Source organism: Tupaia chinensis, unplaced genomic scaffold (assembly GCF_000334495.1).
Source record: "Tupaia chinensis unplaced genomic scaffold, TupChi_1.0 Scaffold000453_2, whole genome shotgun sequence".
NCBI classification, from domain to species: domain Eukaryota; kingdom Metazoa; phylum Chordata; class Mammalia; order Scandentia; family Tupaiidae; genus Tupaia; species Tupaia belangeri.
This window is the reverse complement of record NW_006159961.1, coordinates 226-12,933: the sequence shown is the minus strand read 5'-3', so window position 1 is coordinate 12,933 and position 12,708 is coordinate 226. Positions and strand designations below refer to the sequence as shown.

General features: G+C 50.8%; 1 protein-coding gene across 1 annotated transcript in view; it reads right to left on the bottom strand.

Moving 5' to 3' along the window:
* Positions 1 to 12,468, bottom strand: part of LOC106735601 (maestro heat-like repeat-containing protein family member 7) — a 38,057-nt gene extending 25,589 nt beyond the window's left edge. The window contains exons 1-11 of the mRNA XM_027774558.1: positions 12,369 to 12,468; positions 9,947 to 10,011; positions 9,314 to 9,436; positions 9,116 to 9,195; positions 8,637 to 8,766; positions 7,948 to 8,034; positions 6,414 to 6,521; positions 5,806 to 5,941; positions 4,682 to 4,770; positions 3,584 to 3,733; positions 2,496 to 2,650 (exon numbers count right to left, since the gene is read on the bottom strand). Of these exons, the coding sequence (XP_027630359.1) occupies positions 2,496 to 2,650; positions 3,584 to 3,733; positions 4,682 to 4,770; positions 5,806 to 5,941; positions 6,414 to 6,521; positions 7,948 to 8,034; positions 8,637 to 8,766; positions 9,116 to 9,195; positions 9,314 to 9,436; positions 9,947 to 10,011; positions 12,369 to 12,468 (1,223 nt within the window). The remainder of the gene's footprint in view (positions 1 to 2,495; positions 2,651 to 3,583; positions 3,734 to 4,681; positions 4,771 to 5,805; positions 5,942 to 6,413; positions 6,522 to 7,947; positions 8,035 to 8,636; positions 8,767 to 9,115; positions 9,196 to 9,313; positions 9,437 to 9,946; positions 10,012 to 12,368) is intronic.
* Positions 12,469 to 12,708: the final 240 nt, after the last annotated feature.

Here is a 12,708-nt window from a genome sequence, read left to right as displayed (position 1 = left end):
AAGAGGAAAAATATCTGTCTTCAACTAAAGATGTCAGTGAGACTGACGGCCGACTTCTCAACAGCAGCAGTGGAAAGCAGAGACAGTAGAACAAACCTTCCACATGCTGAACAAAAATAGATGTCAACCTACAAGTTTCCTAACAAAATTAATGTGTTGTTTAAGGAGATGGGGGAGAATTGGCTCCAGAAGGGTAGCTTGAGGGAAGACTGTTGGGAGAAATGAATGGTTTGTGTCTTGGCCGTAGGGGTGATAGTCAGAACTGTGCACCTGAGGGCACTTGCATAACTATACAGCAGAAATGCTGCATGAAAATTAAAATATTTTAATTTAAAAATGAAATTATAGTGTAGTATATCCATATGATATATTATCAGGTAACCATCTAAATTCTGCTTACAGAATGGTTTAAACTTGGGAAAATACTATGATAAAATGTTAAAAAATTAGGCAAGTAGGCTGGGACCAGCAGGTGGCATAGTGATTACATTTCTGGACTCCCACATAGTCAAGAGTGCTTCAAATCTTGGACCTAGCAGCTTAAAAGTCATGCCAGCCACATGTACATGCGTGCTCAGAATTCCAAGAGAACAGAGGAGGAGGGATTGCAACGTGGCCATTCCTGCCAGGGGGAGGGTAAGAGAACGATTTCTCACTTTCTGTCTCTCTGTCTCCCTCTGTCTCTCTGGTGAGCACACATGCCCTATATCAAAAAATCTCTCTTTTAAAAAAAAGGATTAGGCAAATGGAGACCTGAAGGCTAACTGCAGTTTGAGTCCCGCAACTGGCTGCTTGCTTTCTCACTTTCCCTCTTCTGTCTCTCTCTGGTGAGTGCACATGCCCGGTAGCAAGATTTAAAAATCATCATCATAATAAAATTAAATAAATGATTCTTTTTTTAAAATTAGGCAAATTGGGACCAGTAGGTGGCATGGTGGCTAAGGTGCTGAACACTCCCACATGGCTGACCATGGTTCGAGTCCCAGACCTGGTGACTTGCTTTCTCACTTGTTCTTTCTCTCTCTCTGATCAAATTAAAATAAATGAAGGAATAAATCATTTTTTTAACTTAGGCAAATAGATATAAATATATAGCATAATTATTTTTTAAAAGGTTTATTTATTTTTAATTTTTTAAAGTTTCTTTCTTGAGAGAGACACAGAGAGAGAGAGAAGTACCCATGATGCAAACCACAACCTCCCCAAGCTTCCAGCCAGTCAGAGTCACAAGTACACCCACAGGCGTGCCCAGTATATGCAGATGAACCTGGGATTTGAACCCAGGGCCTCTCATATGGCTCCCCCATCATGTAGCAGTGCCCTACCAACTATACCATCATGGCTGGGCCGACTGCATTTTTAAAAACCATTTCCATTTTTATCTTTATTTTGTTTGAGGTTTTTGCCATAGGGCACATGCGCTCATCAGAGACAGAGAGAAACAGTGAGAGGGAAAGTGAGAAATCACCCCACCCCACCCCCCCAAGAGGCATGGCCATGCCTCAATCCTTTCTCTTCCATTCTCCTCCTGGGATTTTGGGCATGCATGCATATGTGTCTGGCATGATTTTCAAGTCACTGGTTCTAGGACACAAACTCTGGCTAGAGTCCAGCATGTTAACAACTACACAACCTGCTGGCCCCTAAAGACCATTTTTAAAAGGCAGACAAATTATAATCTATTCCCAGTGACAGCAAAGGTTGCCTTTGGATGAGTGTTTTTTTTTTTTTTTTTTTTTTAAAGAATTTAATTTCACCCGTAGGGTTAGATGTAGATACCACAAGAGTTAGAAAGCACTATGTTTTTTGTTTTTTGTTTTTTTTTTTGAGAGGTTTTCGCTATAGGGCGCGTGCGCTCGCCAGACAGACAGAGAGAGACATAGAGACAGAAAGCGAGAAATCACCCCCCAGGGGGGATGGTCACGCCGCAATCCCTTCTCCTCCATTCTCCTCTCGGGATCCTGGGCACGCACGCACACGCGCCCGGCGTGAGATTTAAGCCACCGGGTCCGAGACGCGAACCACGGTCGGCTACGTGGGAGTCCAGCGACATAGCCATTACGCTAACTGCTGGTTCCCGCCTTTGGATGAGTTTTGTGTTTTGGGTTTTTTTTTTTTTTTTTTTTTCAAATTCTTACATACTTTCCAAATTTTCTGCAATAAACCACACTACTCTTACAATTGCTGCTCCCCAAATAAGAAGGAACTATTACAACGGAATGCACTTTTTAAAGAATAAGCAGGCAAAAGGACTGTTGAGGGCCTTGTGAATCTGGAGCTGATGGGGATGAGTTTTGTGTTTTGGGTTTTTTTTTTTTTTTTTTTTTCAAATTCTTACATACTTTCCAAATTTTCTGCAATAAACCACACTACTCTTACAATTGCTGCTCCCCAAATAAGAAGGAACTATTACAACGGAATGCACTTTTTAAAGAATAAGCAGGCAAAAGGACTGTTGAGGGCCTTGTGAATCTGGAGCTGATGGGGTCACCTACTTCTGTATCTGGCCCTCTATCTTGAACAGCGTCAGGATAACCTCATCGGTGTAGGACTGGGCCAGCAGGTGCAGGATCTTCTGGATGGTCTTCTGGGCCGTGTCTTCAGTGATGCTGTTCATATGGTAGTAAATGTACTGGATGATTTCTGGAACCTGAAAGGAGGGGAAAGGAGGTTCTTTCTGGACACTCACCACCAACTCACCAGGAGTGTTGTAACCAGGTGTCCACCTAACACGTGTGGTCGTGTATGGCACATATGTAGATGAACAAGATAGAAGAAGTCACTTCCCCTACACTCTGTCCTAGTCAGACCACACCACAGGACTGTGGGCTGTCTTAGCCCCCTTATTTTATTTTTAGTTTATTGGGTGCATATGCTCAACAGAGAGAGAGAGAGATGGAGAAAAGGAAATTGAGAAATCACTCTCTGGGAGGAGATGGCCACACCACAATTCCTTCCCCTCCACATCCTCTGAGGATCTTGGGCATGCTCACACCTGTGCTCAGCATGTTTTTCAGGCCACTGGGTCCAGGACTCAAAACACTCAGTCACGTGGGATCTAGCCCTCCCAACCTCCATGCCATCTGCTGGACTGGTTCCCATAGTTTATAAGAAATAAAATAGAGAACAGAGAAAGGGGTGACCAGAACCATGTCTGGAAGCCATGTCATAAAGTGAGAATGCGTAACTTGGAGAAAAGAAGATGGAGGTACAGGCTTGTCGCCTCTGAGCATCTACATTCCTATGGAAAGAGGGAAAGTTGGTCCTGTTTACTTTAAGGAAGACCCTTAAATTGACATTAAACTGGGACCAGCAGATGGTATAATGGTTACATCACTGGACTTCCATGTAGTAGACCATGGTTCAAGTCCCGGACCTGGCAGCTTAAAACTCTCACTAGGTGCATGTGCATGCACGCCTAAAATCCCAAGAGAAAAATGGGGAAGGGACTGCGGTGTGACCATCCTCCCTGGGGAGTGGTTTCTTGCTTTCTGTCTCTCTGTCTCTGTCTCTCTGGTGAGTGTGTGCACCCTATTAAAAGAAAAAAATTGACATCAAACCCTGAAGCCCCCAGAGCAGCTACCTTCCCAATTTCAGGAATAGTGTACTTCAGGATCATCTTTAACACCTTGGAAGCTGCACAAACGTCATGCCTGCTGCTGCTGGTCATGGCCTCCATGGCCACCATGATCACGTCTGCCCTCTCCTCGGGGGTCAGGTATTTCTTGAAGAACTAGAGAAAGAGGAACAGCAGCTGTCTCCACGCCGCAAGCATCCCACCCTGGGATTGCCCCAATGCCTCCAGCCTCCAATGAGCCTAGTCAGCAGGAGCCACGGAGGTAGTCCCAGCCATCCCCACCTCTTCTGTGGCACGAGGCTGAGTCCCAGCTGCCACCAAGTCTGACATGCCCAGGAAGGACCAATGGGCCAACCTTCAGACAGAGGACAATGTAAGAGGCATTTCATTTTGAATTAGGAAAGGAATTAAGTGAGAAATCTGAAGACGTTCCGATAGTGCATTTGCTCACGCCCAAGCCAAGTAGGACTGCTGGTCTGTAAGCAGATGTCCTCATGTGCCTAATCTACCCGTCCATGGCAAACGCAGTCACCCAGATGACAGGAAGTACCAACTCTGGTTCTGTCGCTAGGAGCAGGAACAACTGGGAACATGACACCCAACCTCTGTCCTCAGGGAACCTACCGCCAGGTCAGGGCAAGGGGAAAGGTAGTCACCGCCTGGTGTGAGAAAAGCCGGCAGGGAACACAGAAGCACTGAGCCCAACCCCTGAGTATTGGAGAAGGCTTTCTGGAGGCCATCCTGGGAGGTGAGGGAGAAAGGGCTCCATGCAGAGGGAACCGAGCCTGGGGACACCATACTAAGACAACCAGTACGCCTTTGCTGAACGAGTAAACCCGAAGCAGGGCCACAGACCACGGTACATGAGACCCTGTGGGCCAATGGGCTTGGCTGCTCGTCTCTGCGCAACTCTGAGAGCTCAAGCCTCAGTCGACTCCAGCGCGGCTGCCCCTCCAGCTTGCTGTCCTTGACACCTTGAACTGGGGAGACAAGCCTTGGGGGTGGGGCAGGGCTAAGACTCCTCTACGATTGGTCCTCAGCCCTCTTGGTTCCCTGCCGGCGCTCCCTGCCGGGCACCCCAGGCACCATGGAGATGAGGGTTACCAGTGTGAGATCCTGCATGCTGGCCAACCACTCCCCGCGGAAGTTCTTCTGTAGATCCCTCAGGATGATCTCCGTCTTATGCTTTTCACCTTCAATCCAAACGACAATCAAGGGACAACGGGAAAAAAGGAGTGCATGTTCCCTGTGTCCCTCCAAACCTCAAGGCAGACCGGCAGAGCTCAGCGGATGAAATGTTTGCCCAGCAGAATAGAGAGCCCCCAGCACCAGGCCGATGTGCGGGGGGGACTCAGTCCAGTGCACTCAGAGCTGCTGCTCCTGCACCACGCCACATGTGGGATGTTCCCATGCGTGGGTGCTGAGCAAACGCCCTGATGGGGCTGGCTCTGTAGCCTAGTGTTCAAGGGACGTGGATTTTACATGGCTGACTGCAGTTCAAATCCCAGCCCTGGTGACTTGAAAACATTCTGGACATGTGTGTATGCCCAAAATGGAGAAACAGAGAAAGGATTGCAGAAAAAGGACTGCGGCGTGACCACGCCTGTTAGGGGATACGTTCTCCCTCTCTCTGCCTGGTCTCCCTCTAGCAGGCATACATACTCTCTGGTAATTAAAATATACAAATAAATCATTGAAAGTTTTTAAAATGCCCTTCTGGGAGATACATCCCTATGAAATCACAGGAAGCTAGGGTTTTTGAAACTCCCTTGGGGGGTACTTGCAAATTCCCCTGCACGTCTACACCTGTGTGTAGCTGTCTGTCTGTGTCTTTGGTTTTCCTGCCTCAGAGAGGGGCTAGATCAGGGGTTCCCCAATTTGCTCCCTGAGAAAGGATGCGCGTTTTCCCAGTCACACTCAGCAGTAGGATCGTGATTATTGGGAATACTGGGATGTCCGTTACCCCATAGGTGGCTGCAAGTCTAGTACCCTCTTCTCCCAAGAACCTCTGAGAATCTCTTTAAAGGGGGGCACTGCACAGGCAACGGGGTTGGCGCTCATCCAGGTAAGTCCCAGACCTGCCCGCGATGGTCAGCCGGGCTCCCTGCTCGCAGGGCAGCACGTGTTTACTCTTCTTCCCCTGAGAGGAACCTGCCCTCAGGTGGGCTGCTCTTGTCATTCGCCATCCCCTCCGCTGAGCAGGCACCAGCCAGGCCCCTCCCGCGTACTTCTCTGGAGCACCAGGACTTTGAACAGGTAATGCAGTGCCTCTGACGCCCCTGTGCTGATCTCATTGTTGGGGTCCACGCAGAAGAGGCCCAAGATGCCCATCAGTTTCCCGCTCATGGAGAACTCTGCCATGTGCTGCCAGGAAGAGGATGCGGGTTACCCCTCCACCACCTGAGAGAGCCCCTCCCTGCCGTGCCCACACCCAGCTCCAACCTCCATCCTCCAGATCTAAGTGACCTGCACGAGTATCCCCTCACTTCACCAGCTCCACACTCTGCCCTGGCCAAGAAAAACCTATTACCAAAACAGCACGCAGGGAAATGGGCCAGCCAAGTCTCTGCACACACAGCTGGGGGAGCTGTGGACCCAGCCACAAGGCTAAGGTCCCCCACAAGGCTGAGGTGTCCAGCCGATCAGAGCCCACTGGAAACAAATAAAGTCAAGCCTTTCACCCCATCGGAGCAGAAAAGGCAGTCATCCAAGAAAGAGGGGTGCTCTGACCCTCCCACTCTCTAGTTATTCCCACAGAGCCATAGCCTAAGTCAGGTTCCCCACTGCAGAGAAGCAGGGCTGCTAGGCCAGCCTTTTCCCAACTCCAAGCACTCACTGACAACTCGGGGAAATTGCAAATGAATCTCAGCAGCCGGGAAATGGTGCCCAAGGCCCGCGTCTGTTCGTGCACTTTGTCTGACTGTAGCGACCAAGGTAAGATGATCTGGAAGGGAAGCAGAGGTCCATCAACACCTTCTACAGGAGCATGGCTCTCTTCCTTCCTTTGAGTCTACATGTCCAACTACCAGAAAGACCAGCAGGAGGGAGCCACGGCAGGCACTTGGCAAGCAGGGTGAGCTTGCAAGTCTCTGGCATCTCACCTATCAGCTTCTGCGTCTCTTTCTACAGGAATGTTTAAAGACAGGCAGCGCACCTTCACCTTCAAGGTAGACTGACAACACAGACAGCAAGGAGGGATAGGACACAGGGGGGAGATGGGGCTCTCTTGGTGGCATATTTGCACAAACCCCACCCAGCCAGGCCAAGGGCAGGGGCGAAGAGGTTTCTAAAGGATGAGATTCAGAGCCACTGATTTCTAGAGATTAAGAAGGCTAGTGGCAGGGCCAGCAGATTACATAATGGTTACAATGCTGAACTCCCACACGGCCAACCATGGTTTGAGTCCTGGACCTGATGGCCTGAAAGTCACTTGTACATGTCACTTGTACATGTGTGCCCAAAATCCCAGGAGGAAAATAGAGGAGAAGGGATTGTGGCATGGCCATCTCCCCTTACGGGTGATTTTTCACTGTCCCTCTCACTTTCTCTGTCTCTGGATCTCTCTCTCCAGCAAGTGCACACATCCTAAGACAAAAACCTCATTAAAAAAAAAAAAGAAAGAAACGAACAAACCAGGAAAGGGTAACAGTGGGTCAGCCAGTGGGTGCGGTGGTGAAGGCAGCTGAATCCCACAGGACCAACTATGGAGTCCAAGTTCCAGACCTGGTCATCTGAGAAACGCACCAAGTGCACGTGTATGCAGTCCTCCAGGCCCAAGAAGAGAATAGAAGAGAAGTGACAAGCGTAGTCATTTGCCCTGGGGTGCTTTCTCACTTCCCTTGCCTCTCTCTTCCCCCACCTCCAGAGAGTGCACGTGTCTTATGGCTAAACACCTACAATAATAATAAAAACAACAAAAAAAGACTACTTGGAAGACTCTAAAGATGGTTTCAGAAGCACTTTGCAATGCTTTGAGTCTCCTGTGGGTCCTGCATTCGGAATATGGAGTGCCCTGCATGGGCGAACCCTGGCGTCTTCTTTACCATAGGGCAGGGGCAGACCTCTCAATGGGGAGAATACTTTGAAGAAGACTGAAGTCTGACACGAGTATAAATGTTTCTGTTAAAGCCCAAGGCATCCAAGTTCTAGAAGGAAACAGGTCCTCAGCCTGGTGGCCATGGCTCTCGCAAAGCGATCTCAGGGTGACATCTCAGGAGAGACACAAGATGGGTCCGCCAGTGATGTGGGTGCACACCGAGGTTGGAGGTCCGGAGCAACACCTGGACTCTCTGAGCATTCCTTCCTCTTCTCCCCAAGCACACTGGCATGAATACAGGGTTTGGAGCTCCCTGATTCCCGCGGCCACTTACCTCCAGGAAGTCCTGCAGGATGAGCATGTTGGGCTTCAGCGCCTCCATCACAAGAGCTTGTAACATGTCATCAAGGGCCTGGATCGTCTGACGAGCGAGGAGACATGGCGTGTGCAGGACAGACTACCACAGAGCTTGCTTGGCCCTGGGAACATGCTCCATGCCTTAATCCCCTCTTCTGGAGGAAGGAAGGAGCGCTGACCTAGCTCTGCCACCCAGCACCCTCTCACACTGCCCCACACTCTGCCCTTCCCTGTTGCTGACCTCTGTTGGCCTCACTGAAGACAGTCCAGCCCAGCCCTGAGTGTAGACCAAAGGGTAAGACACAGGCATTGGGCCATTCTTTATTCTGTCACATTAAGGAAACTCCTGGTTTTAAAACCAAAAGTCCGTGGGAAGACCTGGCAGTCCCCTGGCTAGTTGTTCCACAGAATCTGTGGGTTTTATTATTAGACCGAGGCTATCATGGAACCAGAAAAACATGGTCCTTAATGAGCAAGGACATGGGTGAGGTGGCAGCATGTCCAGTCCCTGGGAAGACAGGAGAGAATGAGGGTGCCCAGGTTACTCTGAGCAATGTGTGGGGTCAGAGGGGGAGGAGGGCCCAAGAGCTAAGAGGACAGGAGGTGACCTCGAAGCCAAATTCTCCCCTGTGGAAATCTCTAGCAGGAGGCAATGGCGGGAGTTACCTGGATGTAGAGACTGGCACTGTCCTTCCGGTCTGGGCTAGGCATGATGAGAGGCAGGGGGAACATGCTGGAGATGCCAGCGTTCACCAGGTCCAGCTTCTGGGACAAGTGGAACGGTGGGTTCACCTGGCTGCAGGAGAGGTGAGGAATGACCGGGTCTTCCAGGTCCTTGTGAGAGGCAGGTTATGTCTCCAGGACCTGCTCTTCTGAGGCCCCAAACACCTTCCCACAGCCTCCTTGCTAGGCAGGGACGGTCATGGCTGCTAAGGAGGCTTCCCCATCTGGATGTCCTAAGAGGCTTCCAATAATGAAATTGGGGAACAATTACCCCACATTCCCACCACAATGCAGACAGACGAGTGGCAACCATGGGGTCACCCACTGCCCCCTAGCCTAGTCCCCAAATTTGCCCTTCCTCCCCATCCAATGTTCTCAGCATCAGAGACCCAGGGGCTCCGTGGGGGACAGTGGAAATGAACCTCAGGGCCACGGTGCAGAGCATGGCTTGCTGACGCACGCTGCTGGTCAGATTCTCCTTGGACTCCTCAAGGATTAATGCCTAGGAGGGCCAGGGAGAAAGGAGAATTCCCCTCAGAGAGAGGCCAGCCCTCAGGTCTAGGACTAGTCACCCTCTTCCCTGGATGCCCAGCTCCCAGCAGAGCTCAGGTCTTGCTCACCTTGATCCTGGTGGCTAGGATGGTTTTGGGAAAGAAGTTGTCCATGCTGCCCTCTGCCTGGGCATGCACGGCACCACTCAAGGTCTCCACAGCCCTCAGGAACTTCAGCTTGTTGAGCTCGCTCTGCAACACGATGCACAGATGCCTGCCATGAGCCCACCTCGGCCCTCGTCTGCCTGCGGGCAGCCCTGAGACCTGCACTCCACACCCACCCTCACACCCAGCCCGGACTCAGAGCAGCTCAGCCAATGGACCATTGCTCACTTGATTTCCTCAGCACGGTGGCCCTGTCCCCAGGACTGGGAAGTGTCAATTTGTCCTACCCACCTCTGCAGCCCTCTGGGAACGATGGAGCTGAGGACGGGAGGGAATGAAGTCAAGCCTTTGTACTAGAAGGAGCTGCAAGACTAAGTCCCAGGCTCCAAGCCCTGGGGCCTGGGGATGACCAGGGGTTTCCGGGTCCTTGTGAGAGGCCAGGTTATGTCAACTAAGACTGGACCAGGTCTGCAGGCCACAAGGGGCTGGGTTTCACGTGGCTTCTAAGCCAGGGCTAGTCCTCATAAACCCAGGAAGCATGAACTTTCTTGTATTTTCTCCCCCTTAGTTTTCAAAAAGTCTTAAGAATTTTCTTACCGCATGTTCTTGCTCGAGAAATTCCTGAATGAACTGATAGGCATCTCTTTCTGACTGGCGCAATCCTGAAGAGAGATGCAGTTGGGAGTTGAGCTGATTCCATCGGGTGGGGCAGAAAGACGGAGCCAGCTGCCCTGGGCCATGGCCTAGTGGAGCCCTCAGGAGCCTAAGAACAGCACTTGTGGGACTTGGTTGGAGGTTCCGCACCAGGTATGGCCAGGAAAGGAAGGACAGCTGGGATGAGAGACCTGTAAGCCACTTCAGGGCCACACGTTTCTGGGGCTGTCCCAAACTGGCTTTGGGAGTCCTGGTTGCAAATGCACTTGAAACCCCAAGTCAGCCTCAGGGCCTCCCTTGTCGACTGGGCGGATGCAGCCCTCGGGGGTGCAGGCACCCAGTGGAGACACACAGGCTGGCAGGAGCTTGGAGTACAGCCTGTCCATCCCAAGTGGAGTCGGGAGGGGACAAAACAAGAGGACAGCGATGACAGCCTGTCCATCCCAAGTGGAGTCGGGAGGGGACAAAACAAGAGGACAGCGATGGCGACAGTGCTGGGACCTGGGACCTGGGACCTGGCAGCAGGCCGGTGGACTGAGCTGTCAGCTCATGCTATGATTCACAGCAGGGCTCAAAACCGAAGCTCCGTGGTTAAACACAAAGGCTCCGGCATTGCACTGCCCTGATTCTAAGCTCAACTCTTCCTCTTCAGGAGCCCTGTGACATTGAGTAAGGTTCAGTTCCGTCATCTTAACATGGGGATGAGCCCCACAGTGCCTATCGTTGTTGCGGGTTTAAGTGAATATGAGTACATGTAAAAAGTTTAGACTCCTCCCTGACATGCAGGAGGAAATCAACAAACTCGTTCTCCAGCACATATTTACTGAGCACCTGCGATGACCAAAAGAGTCAAATCCTTGCTGTCGCAGAGCTTGCACCACAGGAGCTCCTTCACAGGGCCTGCCCTTACATATCCTTCTAAGGGAGGTCTTTGTGTTTGTGTTTGCCCGAAAAGGTTTGTAATACACACAGAGGTTAGAGAAAGTCTCCTTGACTGAATTTGAGTGTATGTGAAGGACATGAGAAGCCATTCACTGAGCTTTCTTTCTTTAAAATTTTTGCAATAGGTTGTGTGCATTCATGGGAGACAGACAGAAACAGAGAGAGGGAAACTGAAAAAGCATTCCCCGGGAGGGACGGCCACACCACAATCCTTTCTCCATGCTCCTCTCAGGATTTTGGGCACATGCGCACAAACATGCACCCAGTTTTTTTTTTTTTTTTTTGAGAGATTTTCACTGTAGGGCGCGTGAGCTCGCCAGACAGACAGAGAGAGACATAGAGACAGAAAGCGAGAAATCACCCCCCAGGGGGGATGGTCACACCGCAATCCCTTCTCCTCCATTCTCCTCTCGGGATCTTGGGCACGCACGCACACGCGCCCGGCGTGAGTTTTAAGCCACCGGGTCCGGGACACGAACCACGGTCGACTACGTGGGAGTCCAGCAACATAGCCATTACGCTAACTGCTGGTTCCCGCACCCAGTTATTTTTTAAGCAGCCTCCAAAGGCTCTCTTTTTAGCTCTTTCTCTCTCAGAAGAAATAAACTTTAAATAATTTTAAAATAAACAAAAAACTATGTATGGATTTTTAAATGTTTGTGCCAATGTAAATTCATATTTTATTTAACTTTATTTATTTATTTTTTTGGGAGAGTTTTTGTTTGTTTGTTTTGTTTTTTTGCTATAGGGTGCGTGCACTCGCCAGACAGACAGAGAGAGACAAAGAGATAGAAAGCGAGAAATCACCCCCCCAAGGGGATGGCCACGCTGCAATCCCTTCTCCTCCATTCTCCTCTCAGGATCTTGGGCACGCATGCACACCCGGCGTGAGTTTTGAGCCACCAGGTCCGGGACAGTCCAGCGACATAGCCATTACGCTAACTGCTGGTTCCACTTTATTTATTATTATTAATGTTATTTTAATTTGACCAGAGAGAGACAGGGAAAGCGAGGGAAAGCAGAAAGCAAGCCACAACATCTGTGACCCGAACCGCAGTCGACCTTGTGGGAGTCCAGCGCCTCTAAATACCACGCCACCTGCCGGCCCACTTATACTCATACTTTAATCCTATGTGTCCATGAACTTTCTGAACCGTCCTCATAGATGGCATCTACAGATCTGCTCTGGCTCTCCTGGGCAGCTGTCAGCATGGTGAGGTGTCACCTGAAGTCTCTGACAATGTGTCTCCCAGCCCAGCTCCAGGCTTCCGAAGGAGGCAGGCCCAAGAGGGGCCAGAGCACAGAGGGCAGAGCTATGAGCAGGCAGACACGTGTCTGTTCAGCCACAGTTCGAAGAGGGCCCGAGCACCGGCACCTCCCAGACCTGACAGCAGGTTGAGAAACAGCGCGGTCCATCACTCACCTAGGAAGCTGGACTTCCACGAGTCATTGTACTTTACTGTCATTGTTGAGGACTCAAAGGTCACTCTGTTCGATTTTTGCTCTTTAAGACGTAGATTCATCGGTACGCCCGGGGCAGCGGCCTGCAGCTTGTGGTCAGAATAGTAGCCGTGCTAGAGCGAGGTTGATCCCTAGAGGCGCGCTTCACCACTCCGGGAGCGACACTGCAGGAGGCAGCCCTGGCCGTTTATGAGCAGAGGAACTGGCTGAGTTCTGCTGGCCCCACTGTCAGCTCCCCACCCCACCTTCCTTGGGAAGACGGGGGACCCTCTGAAGGGCCCTGGTCCATCCTGCCTGGTCTG